This window comes from Elaeis guineensis, chromosome 8 (assembly GCF_000442705.2).
Source record: "Elaeis guineensis isolate ETL-2024a chromosome 8, EG11, whole genome shotgun sequence".
Taxonomy (NCBI): domain Eukaryota; kingdom Viridiplantae; phylum Streptophyta; class Magnoliopsida; order Arecales; family Arecaceae; genus Elaeis; species Elaeis guineensis.
This window is the reverse complement of record NC_026000.2, coordinates 19416538-19435628: the sequence shown is the minus strand read 5'-3', so window position 1 is coordinate 19435628 and position 19091 is coordinate 19416538. Positions and strand designations below refer to the sequence as shown.

At 46.5% G+C, this 19091-nt stretch overlaps 1 protein-coding gene across 1 annotated transcript; it reads right to left on the bottom strand.

Annotated features, from left to right (window-relative positions):
* Positions 1–1054: 1054 nt before the first annotated feature.
* On the bottom strand, positions 1055–14736 carry LOC105049996 (cellulose synthase-like protein E6). The gene is made up of 7 exons (XM_073242753.1): positions 14428–14736; positions 14078–14215; positions 13560–13691; positions 13052–13264; positions 12651–12875; positions 12501–12579; positions 1055–1344 (listed from the first exon to the last, which is right to left on the bottom strand). Exons 1-7 carry the CDS (start codon positions 14647–14649, stop codon positions 1055–1057), a joined length of 1299 nt encoding a protein of 432 aa, XP_073098854.1. The 5' UTR covers positions 14650–14736.
* Between the last annotated feature and the right edge of the window lie 4355 nt (positions 14737–19091).

The window sequence follows — 19091 nt, the reverse complement described above, 5'->3', positions numbered from 1 at the left end:
AAAATTTTTAAAATAAAAAAATTCCAACCAGCTCAAAAGGATGGATACACCAGCAAATACATGTTATGGATCTGGGCCACCCCAATTGGGGATAGCTACAACGGTCTGTATTATCCTATTTGATTAGGGATTTGTCAACTAGAACCTACAATAACAAACTATAGTTGGTTCACTACGTAGCCAACATCAAGAAAATTGCATTAAAAGAAACACTGATAACAAAATACATTTAAATAAAAAATAGTAAATAAAACAATTCTTTTCATGTCCATAATGAAATTAAAATAATATTTAGTTTTCTGAACTAAAACAATCTAATAACTTAAAAACTCATCCTAAAAAATTAGCTGGAATATGTTACTTCAGTTTATTGATATGTATAAATATCTAAGATTTGCGTAGTACATAGCCAATGTGGAACTGAACACATAACTACATAGATGCTCATATATTTCTATAACTTCCCTAATTTAAACTCTAACATTCTAGCCAAGATCCAAATTCAATCATAAGTATCAAAAAATCATTCACAAACTCTACAATCAATTTATAGTTAACCAAATCGGGCCATTTAAAGATCTAGTAGCTCATCCATAAAAACTAGACAAAAAATATTATTTAATTTTTTTTATCTATATAAATATTTAAGATTTATCTAATGCATAACTGATATCACATTAAATACACATCCACATAGGTCTCCACAAATACAATAATAACTAAAGCACAAAACATGGTATAACATATGAAATGAGACATGCGATGCATATCATACTGTAACATTTATATGGGTGTTATTGTGGTTCATCTCCCGACCTCAGAATAAACACTAGGGTGGTTTAACCAACCAACCCCCAATTGCACTTTTATGATTTATGGTATGGTTAGCAGAGACGCCAACATCGCAAAACCAAGGGATAGAAATGTGACAGAAAGGGGTAGGCTGCCTTTATCTTTTCGGATGAAAAGAGCTTCATAGATGGGCAAATGGATGACTACCACCAGTCCGCAGAGAAGAATTTGAATGAATAATGGCTCAAGACCCATAATTTCCCTACGTACCACCAGTCAATGGAGTCCTCCCATCAAGCAGAAAAGATTCAGCATTGCGACTGCTCCTATAATAACAAACATTGGGGATGAATCCTATAAAAAATTCAGCCCACGAGCAATAAATGCAGTAACCCATCTGTAGTCCTAGCTTGATTTTGCCGCGACCAAGTATGAAGTTGCAGTACTTGGAAAGAAAGATTTGGAAAGTCCCCTCGCTCCATCTTTTGAACTGCACCAGTGTTGTGGGGGCAACTCCTAAAAAGGCTTTTCTTGAAGGATTGATATTGTTGCGGCCAATCCCCCCATTCGATCATCGGTGTCACACATCTACAAGAAAAGTCCTCACTGACCAGAGATGTCTCGGACGAAGACCCTCCGACGGTCAAGTCAGAGAAGAGACTAGGCAACAGTGGAAAATCAGGGGCTTAGCGGGGGGGAGAGAGAGAAAGAGAGCTCAAGAGCTTAGAGGCACTTCTGAGAGCTTGAAAAAGTTTGCTCAAAATTTATCAAAACTGTTGCCTTATCCCATTTTATAGTAGAATGCGATATGGTCCTGCTATTAATGGTGCAGACAATTGAGGAGTTGTCAAATCGTCGGGGACTGTCAAATCACGGTGGGTTGTCAAGTCATTGGGATTAATCCATGTCCTTGACAGGACAATGCCCCAGGACGGCCATACCGCCTGTCCTTGACAGGACAATTGCCCATAGCGGTTGTACGGCGTTTGGACGGACTGGCCGACTATATGTCGATATTCGGCTGTCGAAACGTCGGGTGATGACTCGGAGACACCGTCGGCTGATCTGGTGCCTTGCGGAAGTCGGACGTCGACTGCCACCCCCGACAGTGAGTCGGTGATTTGGGCTCGGCCGCTCGACCGATCGGAAACAGTATGGGTCTGTTCGGCCGACATACCTTCGGTCGGATATTGTCGGCAGCTATTGTCGGCAGTTGTTGTTGGAGTCATTGTCGGAGTCGTTGTCGGAGTCGTCCATCGGTCCGATCGGTAGAGTCGGGCATCGATCGGAACGGTTCGAGGGTAAGTTGGCATGCAGGGGTCAGTCGGTATGTCCCAACAGTTGCCCCCCCACTCCTGAGTCAGATGTCGTGTCGGCCAGCGTTTCCACATGGGCGACGGCTTCGGGCGAAAGGAGTGATTTTTCATCACGTCATGCTCCGACTCTGGAGACCATACCAACAAACGATCCGGTGTCAGACGTTCCATTGGGAATGCAAACCTGCGTCTCCTTAGGAACGCGAACCGCCGTCTCCTTGGGAATACGAACCGCCGTCTCCTTGGGAATGCGAACCGCCGTCTCCTTGGGAATGCAAACCACCGTCTCCTTGGGAACACGAACCACCGTCGGCTAATGGATTCCGAGACGCGGTTTTCCCGCCACGTGTTAGCCGTTAGGGGGCTATTGGGCCGGAACCGTTCACGCGGATGGAGGCGACGTGGCTCGATCTGGGGGCAGGTGCGTCGAACCGTCAGATCGAGGAAGGGTCCAGGCACTGCCACATGTCGACATCCGAAAAACCCTCGTTCGGCATGCTTTCATCTCGACCGTCGAAGGGCCTTATATATATGTGGCCACTTACATCCAAAACTTCACTTTTTGCTGCAAATCTGTTCCTGACGCTGAGGCCCCGTCGAGTTGTCCTCCAGTTTCAGGTAGTTATTTCCGTCCTCTTCCTTTGAAAGCTCTTCTCGAAGTTTTTTCCGTGCCTATTTCCTTGCATCCTTTCTCCTTTGCCATTTTTCTTTCTGTTCTCCTTTTTGGGGCTAGCGTTATGGCTAGAACCTCTCCTCGAGGAAGTCAGTCAGGGAACCCGACCGACGATTCTTGGTCGACCCCGGAGGTGGAGGTTTCTTCACTTTCGGGGACAAACGTCGAACGGCTCATGGAGCAGTACGGTATCCCAGAGTAGTTCGAACTCTTCGCCCCTAGGGTTGAGGGTCGGGTTAACAATCTGCCTCCGGGCCAAGTGGCCTTTTATGTCGAGGACCTTCGGACAGGTCTTCGCTTTTCGATTTCAAAGTTTGTCCGAAACATCTTGGATTATTACGGGCTTTGCCCGGCACAACTGGCGTCGAACTCAGTCCGATTGATAATCAATTTTGCTCTGTTGTGTCGGCTTTTGCCGACCTTTCCCCGCATCTCTCTCTTTCGGGCATTCTTCATGCTTTGACCCCATCCGAAAGCCCAAGGATAGTGGTTCTTCAATCTCCGGAAGGGTCTTTCGTTCATTACCGATCTTCCATCGTCAATCTATGGGTGGAAGAACCAATCTTTTTTTGCTTCTTCTTCGCTACCTTGGGGGTTCCCTTCTCGCTGGGGCGACCCTCGGACTCAGCCAAACGAAAACAGTCGGGTGGAGGCTGGAGACCGAGAGGACTTTCACCGACTGAAGGATGTGTCGGTGTCGAAGCAGAGGGAGCTCATCTTCGAGCAAGCTCTGTACGACGTCGGCCTGAGTTCGATTTTCTGTTTAGGTACAGTTCGGTTCATCGGTTGTTTTTTATCTTTTTTATCCATCTTCGGACTTGTGCTAATCTTTCGCTGAAATTGCAGGCATGCCATCGAGAGTGAGACTGACAAATGCCGACATTCGGCAACATGCGGCAAGGAAGAGACCAGCGCCTAGGGCCAGACCTTCACGGCCTCCCAAGAGGCCTCAGATATCATCCCCGACCGACATTGCGATGGTGGCAGTGCAGTCCGATACCGAACGTGCATCGGGCTATGAGCCAGTCATCGCCCTGTCGGCGTCGGTGGTGCCACCCGAGGCACCATCCGAGGAAGGGGTGGCAGTGGGGGCAGCCGAAGAAGTGTCGGCTCCCCCACCTATGGAAGAGGTTCGGGCCGAAGCACGTGAGCCCGAACGACCAGTGGCGGTTCCCGTCGCACCCTCGGGAGGGACTCAGTCGAGTTCGAGCTTCCCATCTCTCTCCGACCTCTGATCCTGGGCGACTGATCGGGGGAAGGCACCGATGGCGCTGGCGGATGACATAAGGTCGGGGGGCCATGCTGCGTCGTCCGACGTTCAGGTTTTCGAAGGAGCGTCGGCCCTGGCCAACCACAATTTTGCTAGGAGGTCGTGTCAGGCAACCATTCTTCCGACCGATCGGGAGCTCTTGAAGGGTCGGCCTGTGTCCGACATGCTTTCTTCCTTTTACCCGACCATGATCCAGGTGAGCTCTTCTTCTCTTTCTTTCCTCTTCATTGTTATTTTTATCATTTCATTTTTCTGACGACCGGCCTTCTACTTGCAGTTGATCTACAACATGTCCGAGCTGGAGGTCAGGTACCGAAGGTTCGACGACGTCCGAGCGGCCTGGAAGAATAGGGCCGAAACTGCCGAAGTTGAGAAAGCGACGCTGGTGAACCAGCTGAAGTTGTTGGTCGACCGCGAGGCTAGGCTCGAGGAGGAGATCTCCCGACTCACCAACGACCTAGCTGCCTTGGAGGCCGAATTTCAGTCGGCTTGCGAGCAGTTCCAGCGCAAGACCTGCTTCGTTCACCGACTGTGGCATGAGCGGGATGGGTGCATCAGGGAGCTCGAGGCCGAGCACGAACAGCTTCGGGTTAGCCTGGAGAACTTGGCTAAGGCCGAAGAGAACTTGTCCTCCGCCCAAGCCGACGCTGAGATAACGAAGGCGGAGGTGGAGTCAGCCAAGGAGGCACTGAGCCGGGCAGTGGAGGACTTTTGTGGCTCGGACGAATACCAGGAGGAGCTTCTCGAGAGCGGCTTCGCCTCCTATCAGGTGGGGTACGAGGATGCCCGGGATGCGATTCAGAGTCTGCACCCAGAGCTCGACCCGAGTAGCGTCGTCCCTCCAGGGTTGGAAGACCAAGCCGCAGAGGAGGAGGCCGACCTACTACTGACGGGATGAATTGCCGAAGGTGAGGCGGCTCCAACCTTTGGTCCCTCCCCGACCCGAACGGGCACATCGATTGCTCCCAAACTCTCCCTGGTGTAAGAAGTCGACTCGGACGAATAGTCAGAGTGTCTGCTCCGTTGTCTTTGTATTTTTTTGTTTCTGTTTTATCTTTGATATTTGTAATTGGGTTTCATCCCAATTTTGTAAGTCACTTTAACTCAACAAAATCAAAGACTTTTCAAATTTTTTTCCACATGCGGTTCAAAGTGTTTGATTTGCCGAGCCATCCCCAAGAGTATAGGTCGTAGCTCCGACATATCTCGTTAGGATGTTCGGTAGGATCTAGCATAGCCGATCAAAGTAGTCGGTAAAGTACGTCGTGCTAAGGGCAGTGCAAGCCCCGATCGCAGGCCGACGTCCCGACCATCATACAGATAGCGTAGGATCCGATGGTCGAGAGTCATACCGATTGTAGGTCGAGTGTCCGCCGCCCAGACCTTGGTCGGGCGTGTACTTTAGGCCGAGTGTCGGCCAATCATCGAACGTAGCTTGTTGACACGATCATTCCATAGAGTCTGATAGTCGAGTAGTGTCTGACATATTCGGATAGGATAACGATGACGAGTCAAATAATCGTTGTCCAGCCCTTGGTCGGACGTGCACGTCGGGACGTATGATAAACGGTGGCAAGCTGAATATCCTCTGACCAGTCGTGACCAAGTCGGTGTGTCGCAAGTCAAATATCCATTGTCTGGATCTTGGTCGGGCAGGTACATCACGGTGCATGATAAACGGTGATAAGCCGAATATCCTTCGATCGATCGTGACCAAGTCGGTATGTCGCGAATGTGACTGCGGTCGTCTTGGCATTTTGCCCTTCTTAGTCGAAGCTAAGTCGGCAAGTTAGCCAGCCGCGTTGCTCGAGAGTCGACTGTGGAAGGAGCGCGGCTTCAACTTAGAGAGGTTTTCATCACCAGCGCTGGCCTTCCATTAGTATAGACAGAATGGTTCTCGTAAGAGTCCAATGTGTCGTCGACGATCGAACCGTAGATTTGGCGATCGAGCCGCAGGTTCAGCGTAGATTCATAGATTTGGCATAGATTCGTAGATTCCCAACGAGACGTTGGGCCCAAGTCAGGGCGTTGAGGCTCGTACTTCTGGTGAGGGCCGACCCTCGACGGAGAGCCAAACTTTGTAGACTCTGAAGTTTTGAAATTGAATTGTATTCCGAGCAAGGGCATACAGAATTCATTGATGATACAATTTCAGATTGTCGGTATTTCAAGTCCGGGGAATAGCCATTCCTTCCAGGGTTTCAAGTCGGTAGGCGCCCGACCTGCAGGTGTCTGCTATCTTGTAGGGTCCTTCCCAGTTTGGGGACAGTTTTCCTTGATCTTGAGGCTTCGAGACTTTCGCCTTCCTTAAAACCAGGTCTCCGGGTCTGAAAGACTTTGGCCTAACTTTAGCGTTGTAGTATCGGGCCACTCTTTGTCGGTAGGAAGCCATGCGGAGTTGAGCTTCGTGTCGGAGCTCGGATAGGAGGTCCAAGTCAGCTCTCCGACACTCGAAGTTGTCCGGTTCACAGTATCGCTCAACTCTAGTCGATGGTAGTCCGATCTCTAGTGGGATCATTGCCTCCATCCCATAGGACAAATTGAAAGGAGATTCCCTGGTCGGGACCTGGAGTGTCGTTCGGTATGCCCACAAGACTGAGTGTAACTCTTCGACCCAGAGGCCTCTGGCTTCATTCAGTCGAGTCTTCAACCCATGCAGAATGGTCTGGTTGGTTACTTCAACTTCTCCATTGGACTGTGGATGCCCGACCGAGGTCAGCTTGTGCGTGATATGAAATCTCGCACAGAACTCTCTGAAATCATTGTTGTCGAACTGTCGCCCATTGTCGGTGATGATGGTGTGCGGTAGTCCGAACCTAAAGATGATGGACTTCTGGACAAAGTCTTCCATCTTACGTTCGGTGATTTGCGCCAGAGGTTCGACCTCCACCCACTTGGTGAAGTAGTCGATTGCGACAACTATAAACATTCTTTGGCCAGACACCAGAGGGAAAGGGCCGAGTATGTCGATCCCCCATTGGGCGAAAGGCCATGGGGCGATAATGGAAGTCAGTTGGTTGGTGGGCCGGTGTTGTAAGTTGGCATACTTCTGACATGGCTCACACCTCCGAACCAAGTCAGCTGCATCTTTCTTCATAGTGGGCCAGTAGTAACCTTGCCGTAGGACTTTGTAGGCCAAGGATTTGCCTCCCAAGTGACTCCCACAGATCCCTTCATGCACCTCTCTAAGTGCGTAGTCTGCATCCGTCAGTCCCGGGCACCGTAGCAAGGGAAGGGAGAATGACCTTTTGTAGAGTTGCCCATCCATCATTACATACTGGGAGGCCGTCCACCGCAGTCGCTTGGCTTCCACAGGATTTTCAGGGTTGGTTCCGTCAGTCAGATACTGAACGATCGGATCCATCCAGCTTGGCTCGATCGTTAGTTGTAGCACCTCCTCAGCCCTGTCGATGCTCGATTGCTTGAGACTCTCCACAAACGTCCGGTCCAAGGTGCCATAGGCGGACGTCGCAAGCCTGGAGAGTGCGTCGGCCCGAGCATTCTCCGATCTGGAAATGTGGGAGATCTCAAAATACTTGAGGTGTGCCACGAGATCTCTCACCTTCTAAAAATATTTTGTCATGGTCGGATCCCGCGCTTCGAATTCGCCTTTGACTTGTCCCATAATCAACTGGGAGTCGGAGAAGACTCTGAGGCTGTCGATCCCGAGCTCCTTCACCACTCTCAAGCCAGTGAGAAGCGCTTCATACTCGGTTTGATTATTGGAAGCTTTGAAGTTGAATCGGAGGGCGTACTCGGTAACCACTACCTCTGAGTTGGTGAGCAGGAATCCAGCCCTGCTCCCTTGGGCATTGGAAGCTCCATCTATGTGTAACACCCAGGTTGACCCGGGGTCATACTCAGAGGTCGCAGCTTCTTTGGAGCTCCCGTCTTCCGACATTTGGTCGGCTGTCGGGCATTCCGCAATAAAGTCGGCCAGGACTTAGGCTTTCAAAGTAGGTCACGGTCGGTACTGGATGTCAAACTCGATCAGCTTTACCGCTCACTTCGCCAGTCATCCTGATGTGTCGGGGCAATGGAGGATCGCCCTCAGGGGCTGATCGATGAGGACCACGATGGCGTGTGCTTGAAAATATGGATGGAGTTGTTGCGCTGATATGACCAAGGCAAATATCATCTTCTCTGCCCTTGAATATCGGGTTTCAGCCTCGTGGAGTACTTTGCTAGTATAGTATATGGGCTGGTGGGTTCGGCTCTCGTTCTCCCGGATGAGTACCGAACTAACCACCTCTGGGACGGTAGCCAAATAAAGGTACAATATTTCTCCGACCTCTGGCTTTATAAGTGGGGGTGAAGAAGTCAGGTACTTCTTCAAATCTTCAAAGGCTTGTCGGCACTCATTCGGCCAAGAGAAGTCCTTCGTCTGTCTCAGGATTTTGAAGAACGGGAGGCACCTCTCAGCCGATCGAGAGATGAATCGGCTGAGCGCGATGATCTTTCCATTGAGCTGCTGCACCTCTTTTTTGGTGTTCAGGTGCCGCATGTCGATGATCGTCTTTATCTTCTCGAGGTTGACCTCGATTCCGTGTTGAAAAATGAAGAACCCGAGGAACTTCTCCGAAGCTACCCCGAAAGTGCACTTAGCTGGATTTAGCTTCATCCGATGTTACCGAAGAGTGCGAAAGGTTTCTTCCAAGTCTTTGACATGATCTGAAGCCTGCGCGCTCTTCACCAGCATGTCGTCCACGCACACCTCCATGTTGCGCTCGATTTGAGCTTTGAAGACCTTATTGACGAGGCATTGGTAGGTGGCTCCGGCATTCTTTAGACCGAAGGGCATCACTCTGTAGCAGTAAAGACCCTTAGCGGTCACGAAGGCCATATGCTCTTCGTCCTCGGGCGCCATCCAGATTTGGTTATATCCGGTGAAGGCATCCATGAAGCTGAGCAGTCGATAATCGGACGTCGCATCCACCAGTTGGTCGATCTTCAATAGTGGAAAGCTGTCCTTCAGGCAGGCCTGATTCAAGTCGGTGGAGTCGATACAGATCCTCTACTTCTCATTGGCTTTCTTCACCATGACGATATTTGCGAGTCAGTCGGGATATGTGGTTTCTCTGATAAAGTCCGTCTCGAGTAGCTTGTCCACTTCCTCGTCGATGGCCTTTTATCTTTCGGAGGTGAAAGACTGTTTCTTCTGTCTCACCGGCTTCATGCCAGGGGCGATGTTGAGTCGGTGAGTCATTATTTCTGGAGGTATGCCGGATATATCCACTGCCGATCAAGCGAATATGTCAGTGTTAGCTTTCAACAGCTCTATCAGCTGCCGTCACTCCGGGTCGGACAACTGCGACCTAACTCAGACGATCTGTTCAGGATTCTTTGTCATCGGGATGGAAATCAGCTGTTCAGCCGGTTCACCCCGCTCCTCCTCTTCCCGTTGGTCCAGCTTATCGACCGTCAGGGAGTCCTTCGATTCATTGCTTTGAGTAGAGATTTGGAAGCATCGTCGGACGAGCTGTTGATCCCCATGCATTTCTCCGGCTCCATTTTTGGTCAGAAATCGGACCAGCAAGTGGTATGTCAAGACTATTGCTCTGAGGGCATTTAGTCCGGGTCTTCCAAGTATGGCGTTGTAGGTCGAAGGTACTTGGACGATCATGAATGTCATGTGGACGGTGCTTTATCGTGGTTCGGCCCCAGCTGTCATGGAAAGAGTAATTTCTCCTTTCACTGTGATGGCTTCCCCGACGAAACCCAATAGGGGCGTAGAGACTCTCCTGAGTCGGTCGGTCGGCAGTTGCATTCAGGAGAAGGCCGAGTAAAACAAAATATTAGTCGAGCTTCTATTATCAACAAGAATCTTTTTTACATTATAGTTCGCTATTGTCGTCGAAACAACAGCAGCGTCATCATGGAGAGTTTGGATTCTCCGAGCATCCTCATCTGTAAAGATGACTACATCGTCCTGGCGTGGCCTCTTCGTCGACTCCCCTTCAGCAGTGGTTCCTTGATCCAATCATCTGGAGATCATGTTGATGACTCCAGCAGTAGGCTGATTATTCACTGCCTTTTCAGTCGGTTGGGGCCGTTGGTCGGGAAGGGGCCGAACCGATGGGTCCCTTCGGTACTTTTTGAGATACCCTCATTGTATGAGGGCCTCTATTTCATCCTTGAGTTGGATGCATTGCTCAGTGTTGTGACCGTGGCCCCGATAGAATCGACAGTATTTTTTTCGATCGAGGCCCTTTACCTTCAGAGGTGGGGGCCATCGTAGGTATTCCGCCCCTTCGATCTCCATCAGGATCTGTGCACGAGGAGCGGAGAGAGGGGTGTAAGAGTCATACCTGCGATGCATCGGTTTCGGACTCTGATGTCGGGGTGATCTTGAACTCCATCGTCGGGGCGAGACCCGTTTATCAGTCGGGGGCCCGCTAGGTTCGGCAGGAGTCTGATTTTTCTTTCGCTTCTCCTTCTGGCCCGTGCCCTCGGTCAGGCATCGATCGGAAGCTCCTTCATCCGCGCGCATGTATTTGTACGCGCGCTCCAGCAATTCGGCATACGTTTGGGGGAGGGTCTTGTCCAAAGAATATGTGAACCGGGACCCCCTTAGCCCCCTCTTCATGGTCGAGATAGCCATGTCTTCGTTGAGGTCCCGAACCTCAAGTGTGGCTGCATTGAATTGGGCTACAAAGTGTTGGAGCATCTCATTTTCTCCCTGCTTGAGGGAGAAAAGACTGTCCGAGATTCGTGACGGTTTTCGGCTAGTGCTGAAATGGACCACGAAAGAATGCTCGAGCTGCCCGAAGGAGTGGATACTCCCTGAGCAGAGGCCAGAGTACCAGGACCTGGCAGCTTTACGAAGCGTGGTGGGGAAGCCGATACAGAGGAGGGCATCGGTTGCCCCTTGAATTGTCATGAGAGCCTTGTAGCTCTCCAGATGGTCAACTGGATCGGTGGAGCCGTCGTATGGCTCCACATGAGGCATCTTGAACCGACTAGGGATTGATTCATCGAGGATAAATCGAGAGAGGGGTTGGGTGGTCTGGAAGTCGACGTCGTTCGAAGACTTTTGACCATCCACCTGGAGCTGGGCAAGCCAACAGTCGATCTCTTCGAACTTACATTCATAGTCGTCCAACCGTCGGTATTGAGAAATCCCAGGGGTCGAACCTCCCGATGAATTTGAGAGTGAGGCGGACGGTGTTCGCAGTCGCTTCTCCTTTCTCGCCCGCTCCAGCTGGGAAGGAGAAGGACACCGAGACTAGTGGGTGTCGCACCGTGGCCGCCTTGCTCCTTCTCGATGGGAGTGCTGAGACGGCTGCTCTTGAGGAGGAGACAGAAGTTGACGCAGACGTCGGCGGCTGCTTCTGGATGGCATAGGGTGCGCCGCCGGTTGTTTCGCTGGTGGTTGTGGCAACTGAGTCGGTTGTTGTTGGAGGTTTTTGACCGCATCCATCAGAACGGTCATTTGCCACACGATCGCCGCGATCTGTGCCTCCGTGGTCACCACTGGATGTAGAGAGCTGGGTTCTGCCATGGAGGGCAAAGGAGGGGCCTCTTTCCGATGAAAAGAGTGCCTTGTCGATCCGGTAGCCCTCGATCGCTGAGCTCTGATTTTCGTCATCTCGAGAGATTTTCAAGCTCTATGGAGCTCGCTGGCTTACCTCTGTCGAATACCCCCTACCTGGTGTGCCAAATCTATTGCGGCCAATCCCCTCGTCGCCCGATCGTCAGTGTCGCGCACCTGCAAGAAAAGTCCTCACTGATCGGAGATGCCTCCGGTGGGGACCCTCCGACGGTCAAGTCACAGAAGAGACTAGGCAACAGTGGAAAATCAGGAGCTCAGCGGGGGGGAGAGAGAGAGAGCTCAAGAGCTTAGAGGCGCTTCAGAGAGCTTGAGAAAGCTTGCTCAAAACTTATCAAAACTGTTGCCTTACCCCGTTTTATAGTAGAATGCGGTATGGTCCCGCCATTAATGGTGCAGACAACTGGGGAGTTGTCAAATCGTCGGGAGCTGTCAAATCACCGTGGGTTGTCAAGTCACTGGGATTAATCCATATCTTTGGCAGGACAATGCTCCAGGGCGGCCATACCGCCTGTCCTTGACAGGATAACTGCCCATAGCGATTGTACGGCGTTTGGACGGACTGGCCGACTATATGTCGGTATTCGGTTGTCGGGATGTCGGGTGATGACTCGGAGACACCGTCGGTTGATCTGGTGCTTTGCGGAAGTCGGACGTCGGCTGCCACCCCCGATAGTGAGTCGGTGATTTGGGCTCGGCCGTTCGGTCGGTCGGGAATAGTATGGGTCTGTTCGGCCGACATACCTTCGGTCGGATATTGTCGGCAGCTATTGTCGATAGTCGTTGTCGGAGTCATTGTCGGAATTGTCCGTCGGTCCGATCGGTAGAGTCGGATATTGATCGGACTGATCTGAGAGTAAGTCGGCATGCAGGGATCAGTCGGTATGTCCCAACAGATATAGATGGACTTCCAACCCCTACATTGAATTAATAGACCCGTGATCACATCCTCCACAGCACAGTCATATTTCAGTCCGATCTGCATTGAATGAAAGACGGTAAATATAGAGATAGAGATAGCTAGACAGGTAGATAGATGGAGAGAGAGACCTCTTGTCCCCATTGGGTGTTGCGGTCATAGGTGCAAGTAATAAGAGACTTTGCCTTCTCTTCTAGTATGCAAGCATATTTTGCCATTTTTCTCTCGGCGCCTCTCTTCCAGTCTTCCTTATAGTCCTTGCTATACCTCCCCCCATAAAGGATCTCTCTTCTGTGGAAACATCCAGTGCCAAGATACGGAGGCCCTCCCCAACTATCCAAGCCAGGGAGCTCCACCTTAAGAGACATTCAAATGGTTTTATTGTTAGCTCCTTGTATGATTTGATAAAAATTCATACTAAAGTACTTGATTGGTATTATACTCCATACTGGATAGCTGTGATCATAGCTAGTACAAGACTAGATAAACATAGCTGAAACATCGATTGCTGTGAGCCTTTGCTGCTACTAACCTCATTGATCACATTGACGGAATTGCCATAGAGATCATTCTTGGTGATGTTATCAAAGAATTGAGGATATTGGACAAAGCCGATGTCATGACTCTTCACTTCATCCAGGAAGAAGCACAATGCATGTCTGATGGACTCTAAGTTGTTCGAGTACATGTCGCAATCCATGTTGAGGATGATGGGGCTGGTACTTATCTCTGATGACACCCTTATCTATAAATGAGGTTGGATTGTTTAAAGACAAATTTTCATAAATCCAATTTCAAAATCATAATAAGGTTGCATTGTTTGAAACATCTTTTCATAAATAGAATTTCAAAATAGTAACAATACTAAATGGTTATAGGCTGCCCTGTAGCAAAACCATAAGATTCCCAGCATGATAAGTTAGGTCAGCTATTTGAATCTCGGACCAGGCGCAATATTCAAGACCCATTTACAGCCGATTTTAGATTGATTGTGTTTAACTCCCAAAAACTGCAAGAAAAATCTTACATAATTTGATTACCAATGCATTCATAGCCCCTGCTTTGAAGTTATGATGATGCTGAGGTCTCTTCTCTCGTGCCATATACACCAAAGTTGGTAATGCATTGCCATCGTCGTCTATTGCATCTTGGTCTCTTCCATCAATTAAGATCTGGGGAAAACAACAAAGAAAAACAATATAATTACCTATTGCGACAGCTCTAATTGCCCCACATTTGAAGGATTGATGCAACCTCTAAACTATAGGTTTTTTTAGTTCGTCCATAACTTCATAGATCCAAACCATCATTTTTGATTTCACCAATTAGATTTCTCGTCTAGCGATATACTAGATTCATTACTACAGAAGCGAACGAAAAGGCTCTTCCTCCAGTCCAGCAAAGAGTTCAAACAACTAGGTTTCACATGAAAGCTTCAGACCTTAAAGTCATGTCCCAAATATTCTCCCATTCTAAAATAATTCAAAATTCTACGAAGTAATGGTTTTTTTATCAATAAGGTCTTGTTTTGTTCTCCAAATACCAGGTAGAGCAGTACCTGAACGACGGGTGGATGATTCCATGAAGTCATCCCCGAACTCCATTCAGAAAATCCTTTATTTGCTTTGAGTGCTTCAGGGATCTCGCCTAACATTATCACCGTATCGATGCGATCTGCCATCTCTTCATATAGACTCTGCAAAATGGGAAAAAATTAAATGGAAATAAGTTGGAGCCTCATTTTATATCAATTTACAACAAGCATTCCTTCAATGAATGAATTTTTTTTTTATTTTTTATTTTTATTTATGCTTAACAGTGAATGAGAAAATAGGGTTGATCATGGGCCCACCAGTAGGTCATATATATTTATAAAAATTGAGCCATGCCACCTGGTCATACTGTTACCTTCATGGAAGACCATTCAATGGGGTTGCATGCATCGCGCGAGTTGCATGATTTGGAAAAATAGGCGGCTGGTGATCGTGGCTCCAGATTATATTTCTTGCAAAATGGAAGCCAATGCTTTGCAAACTGAGACGCCTCCCAAAGAGCATAAAAGGTCAGAACTGACCCAGCATCATCAGAGAGGTAGACACTTAGCTTCTTGGGAGGGTAATTATAAGCCATGGCTGATAGAATAGTGGAGATGACCAAGGTTGGTGGCTCTGCAACAGGGTCTGCAGTGCACACGAATATGTCGACGTTTGGTAACTCATTTTCATCTCTGTTTCAAACGACAAAAAATGAGAAAGTTATACATCAATACAACTTGTCATGCATATGAATGCACAATTTATAGTGGTCATGATTCTTTTTTTTGAGTGCATGGATGACGTAGCATGGAGAAATGATATAGAACATAATTTTTTTCTATAAAAAATTAAAATATTAACGATGGTATTTTTGCCGTCGCTAATGATAAATTTTAGCGACGATATTATCGACAATAATTTTGTCATCTTTAATAAGAATTTTTATCGATAGACTTTGACGACGGTTTTGTACGTCTTCACTAAAAAAATTATCGATGGTAGCAGTGACGACAACGCCATCGCTATTGTGATTAGTGACGGCTATAGCGATAGAAATTTTACTGTCGTTAATACTAACCCTAAAAACCCTCCATTGGTTCCCAACTTTTCATTTTTGCTCGTCCCACCGCTGCCCCCTCTTTCTCCAGCCTCCGATCCCTCTCTTTCCCCTACCATCGGATCCCCTTTTCCTGAAACCCTGACTGCCTCTCCGAGCCTTCGGCTGTTGGATCCCATTTCTCCGAACTTTTGACCGCCTCCTCAAGCCCCCAACTGCCTCCCTCCTCCCCGAGCCCCCGGCCTGCCTCCCTCCGACTGCTTCCGATTCTCCTCTGTCCCCAGCTGTCGGATCCGGCCCCCTAAGCCCCGAGCTTCCGGCCCACCTCCCTCCAGCCCGCCTCCTTGAGCCTGCCTCCCCGAGCCCCTAGTCCGCCTCCCCCTGACTGCCTCCTCGAACCCCTAGCCCGCCTCCCCCTTCTTACCCTCGCCTTCCTCTTTTCTCTCCCAATTTTTTCTCCTACCGCACAGCACTACCTCCATGCCGCAGTCTCTGTGGGTTTGGTGAGTATTAGCGGTGGCTCCATAGAGGTCCTCAAATGGTATTGTTTAAATTTTTTAATATTTTTAAATTAATATTTATAAAATTTAGTTAAATTTAATTTAATATTTAAATTAAATTAATAATATTTAATTAAATATAGTTAAATTAGTTTGAAATTAATAATATTTAATTAATTTAAATTAATAATATTAATAATAATAATATTATTATTAATATTATTAATTTTAATAATAATATTATTAATATTATTAATTTTAATAATATTATTAATAATATTATTAATTTTAATATTATTCTCAGGAGGTGAAACCACTCCGGGAAGCTCCCCAGCGAGAGTAGCCTTATTGTCTTCGATGGCAGGAGTTTGAGATTGGGCCACCGTTGACAGACCGGCTTTGATCCGCTCATTTACTCGAGTGGCGGTCATAGCAGCTCGATAATTAGATTTTAGGCCCTAGGCTTGGCTTAAAGTCTGAAAAAATTTTCAGACCGGATTCAAGGAGGGATGTATCTTGATTCAGTCCGATCCGTTTTCAGCCCTATTTGTAATCCCGCTTGATACTTTGGAACCTTCAGGATAAAATTTGCTTGGATGCCATGCTGGTGTGCTCGAGCAGCTAAGTCATCGGCACGCTTCAAGTCTGCATGCGCGGGACGCACGTCTCGACTATCCCCATTTGCAATGATGTCTTTTACTTAGAAACTCAGTATTTTAAAAATTTTAAAAATATTACATATTCTATGGCATTCGTATATTTATATATTTTTATATGGATCAGAGAATTATGTATATTTATCAATTGATTATCCAGTTTGGATAATTTAAAAATTATAATTAATTCTATAGATAAATATAATAATTAAACGGTATGCTGAGAGTTCAAAAAAAATTTTGGACAGTATTTTACTTTAGTTCTTCTCATACATCTTCAACCGTATGGGGAGAACTAAGAAAAATACTGCAAAAATTTTTTTTGGCTTCTATTATGTATCGTTTGATTATTGTAATTGATCTATAGAATTAATGCAATTTCTGAATGGGATAGGACCTTCTATACCTATTAATTGATGATAGGATGCATTTATTATGTCAACTATTTTAAGTGATAAAATATTTGGTAAGCATTTTGTCTTATATTTGTATATGCAGAATTCTTAAATAGTGTACCATAGATCGTAGTTGGATGAACAGTCGAGTAGTCGATGGAGTAATTTCTACTGAATATAAAGAAGGTGCCAAGTACTTCTATGATTATGCATTTGAGAATGCTACATTCTTAGTTCAAAGATGGGCTCATTGTCCTTATAAGAGATATGTCAATGGAAAAATGCTTGATAGGGATATAATAATTATCCATTTATATAAGAGTGGATTTATACCAAACTACAAGCATTGGTACCTGCATGGGGAGATGTGGGAGACAATTGCAAGGGCTAGAAGTCAGTAGGATAGGGATAGACAGAATGGTATATGTGGTTATAAATGCAGCTGGTCCTGAATTTGACTGAGATATAGAGGACGATCTAGAAGTTGGTAGCGGTGATTTCTATCGTATGCTGAAAGATGCTGATGAACCACTGTAGCTAGGATGTGTAACACATACTATATTATCAACTATGTTTGAGTTGTTGATTTTAAAGATCGAGTTTAATATGATGGTCAATTAGTATGATAGGATGTAGTAATAATAAAGAAGATGCTATCGAAGAATGAGAAGCTTGTTGGGAGCTTCTATGCTTCAAAGAAAATGATGAAAGGATTAGGCATGAGATACGAAAAGATAGATGCATACCATAATGATTGCATACTTTTCTATAAGGAGGACCAACTGAAGAGCTAATATGACGTATACGGTGAAAGCCGATTTAAGCTGAAGTAAGAGGGTAGAAATCAAAAGGATATACCATATAAAGTTATTCGATACCTTCCTCTTACTTCTGGGCTTCGGAGGCTCTACTTCTCCAAGAGTATTGTCGGGCAAATGAGATGGCACAAAGAAAGAATTTGCAAGCACAAATTTTTGAAGCCGAAAGCAACTTACAACTTAACCAGGGAGCTGTTGAAAGACGTATATGAGTGATCCTTTTGTGCTAGCCCAATAAGCTATTCAAGTGTATTATATTCCTTTCCCATTAAGGAAGAGAGGAAGGAAAGAATGGTAGGCTATATGCAAAATTAAGTTTCGGACCGTTCATTATATGCTTGAAGAAAAAGAAGAAGAGCTCTATTTACCAGAATGCTTTTAAGAGGATGAAACATCTGGAGTTCATCAGTCTTCCATAGATATAGAGTTGGATGCTCCAGGTTTTCTCCTATGTGATGGCCAACATGAGGAGGTTTTAAATGACAATCCTATCCAAGAAGGAAAAGAAGAGGAAGAAGATGAAGAAGTGGAAGAAGAGAAAGAATCAGATGAAGAATCCAAAGAGTACCAAATATCTGAAGAGGTCGATGAGTGGTGCTCCTCACTTGTGATGAACTTCTGGATCTCTAACTCGTTTTAAATACTTATCTTTGCATTGCCACCCATCTGAAGGGTACCAAATATCCGAAGGGTATCAAAATCTAAATACTTATCTTGCATCATTTTAAATCTTGCATTGCCACCCATAATTGTATAATTAATCTGTAAATCTATTTATTTTTATTTTCAAAGATTATATATCATTTCTTCTAGAGGTTGGAGCCATCACAGCTGAGGAGAGAGCTCTCATGCAGTCAGTTCGCATGGTTCTGCAGCACACATACCACGTTGTAAACTCTAAAATTTTAGATATTCTCTTTTATGTCATTTTATCCTTTATTATCTAATATAACATTCTTTATAATGTCTTAATATTCTTTGGTTCAGATGCCGTGGGGTCACCGATGACCCCACAGTCACACGGTGTAGTGCCTAACTCTCATAGTCAGCGGCGTGGTAAAGGACCCATCCGGCTCGCGGTACCTCCGACTTGACTGAAGGATAGAGAGCTCATTTATGTTTAGAGCTGCTCGTAAGTACTATATCTTCACTAAATATGTTTAAAATTTAGTCATTTTAGAGACTAACATTTATTGTTCAAAATTAATTTTATAGCACATTAACGAACCTATGGTGACTCGTGTGGTTATCGAGATCATCCGATAATTGATGCTGGGGTCGGTGAACGAGTTCTCCAGTTGGCCATTGGGGCTTGTGATGCAGTCTGAAAAATATTCCTGATAAGTCAAAGATGTTTAATTTTTAAATTCATGATAAGTTTGTATTTTGTTTATTAATACATGGTTGTTTCTACTTATAGAGGTACTATCGATTTGAGACTCCTCAAGATTAGGAGGCTAGCCATCGGACCTTCGAGAAGATAGCCACAAGGAGGTTCTGGGATAGGTTGTACAGCCTTCGGTAGTCCGCTATAGAGCACTCCAGTTTCGAGGGACTCCTCAAGATGAGGAGGCTAGCCATCAGACTTTCTAGGAGATAGCCACATGAAGG

Excerpts from the sequence above, each read along its gene's own strand:
- LOC105049996 (XM_073242753.1), bottom strand. The coding sequence starts at position 14,649 with ATGGCTTATAATTACCCTCCCAAGAAGCTAAGTGTCTACCTCTCTGAT. Across the intron at positions 13,265-13,559 it reads CAGGGGCTATGAATGCATTG|ATAAGGGTGTCATCAGAGAT; the intron begins GTAATCAAATTA and ends CCTCATTTATAG. Across the intron at positions 12,876-13,051 it reads CCGTCAATGTGATCAATGAG|GTGGAGCTCCCTGGCTTGGA; the intron begins GTTAGTAGCAGC and ends ATGTCTCTTAAG.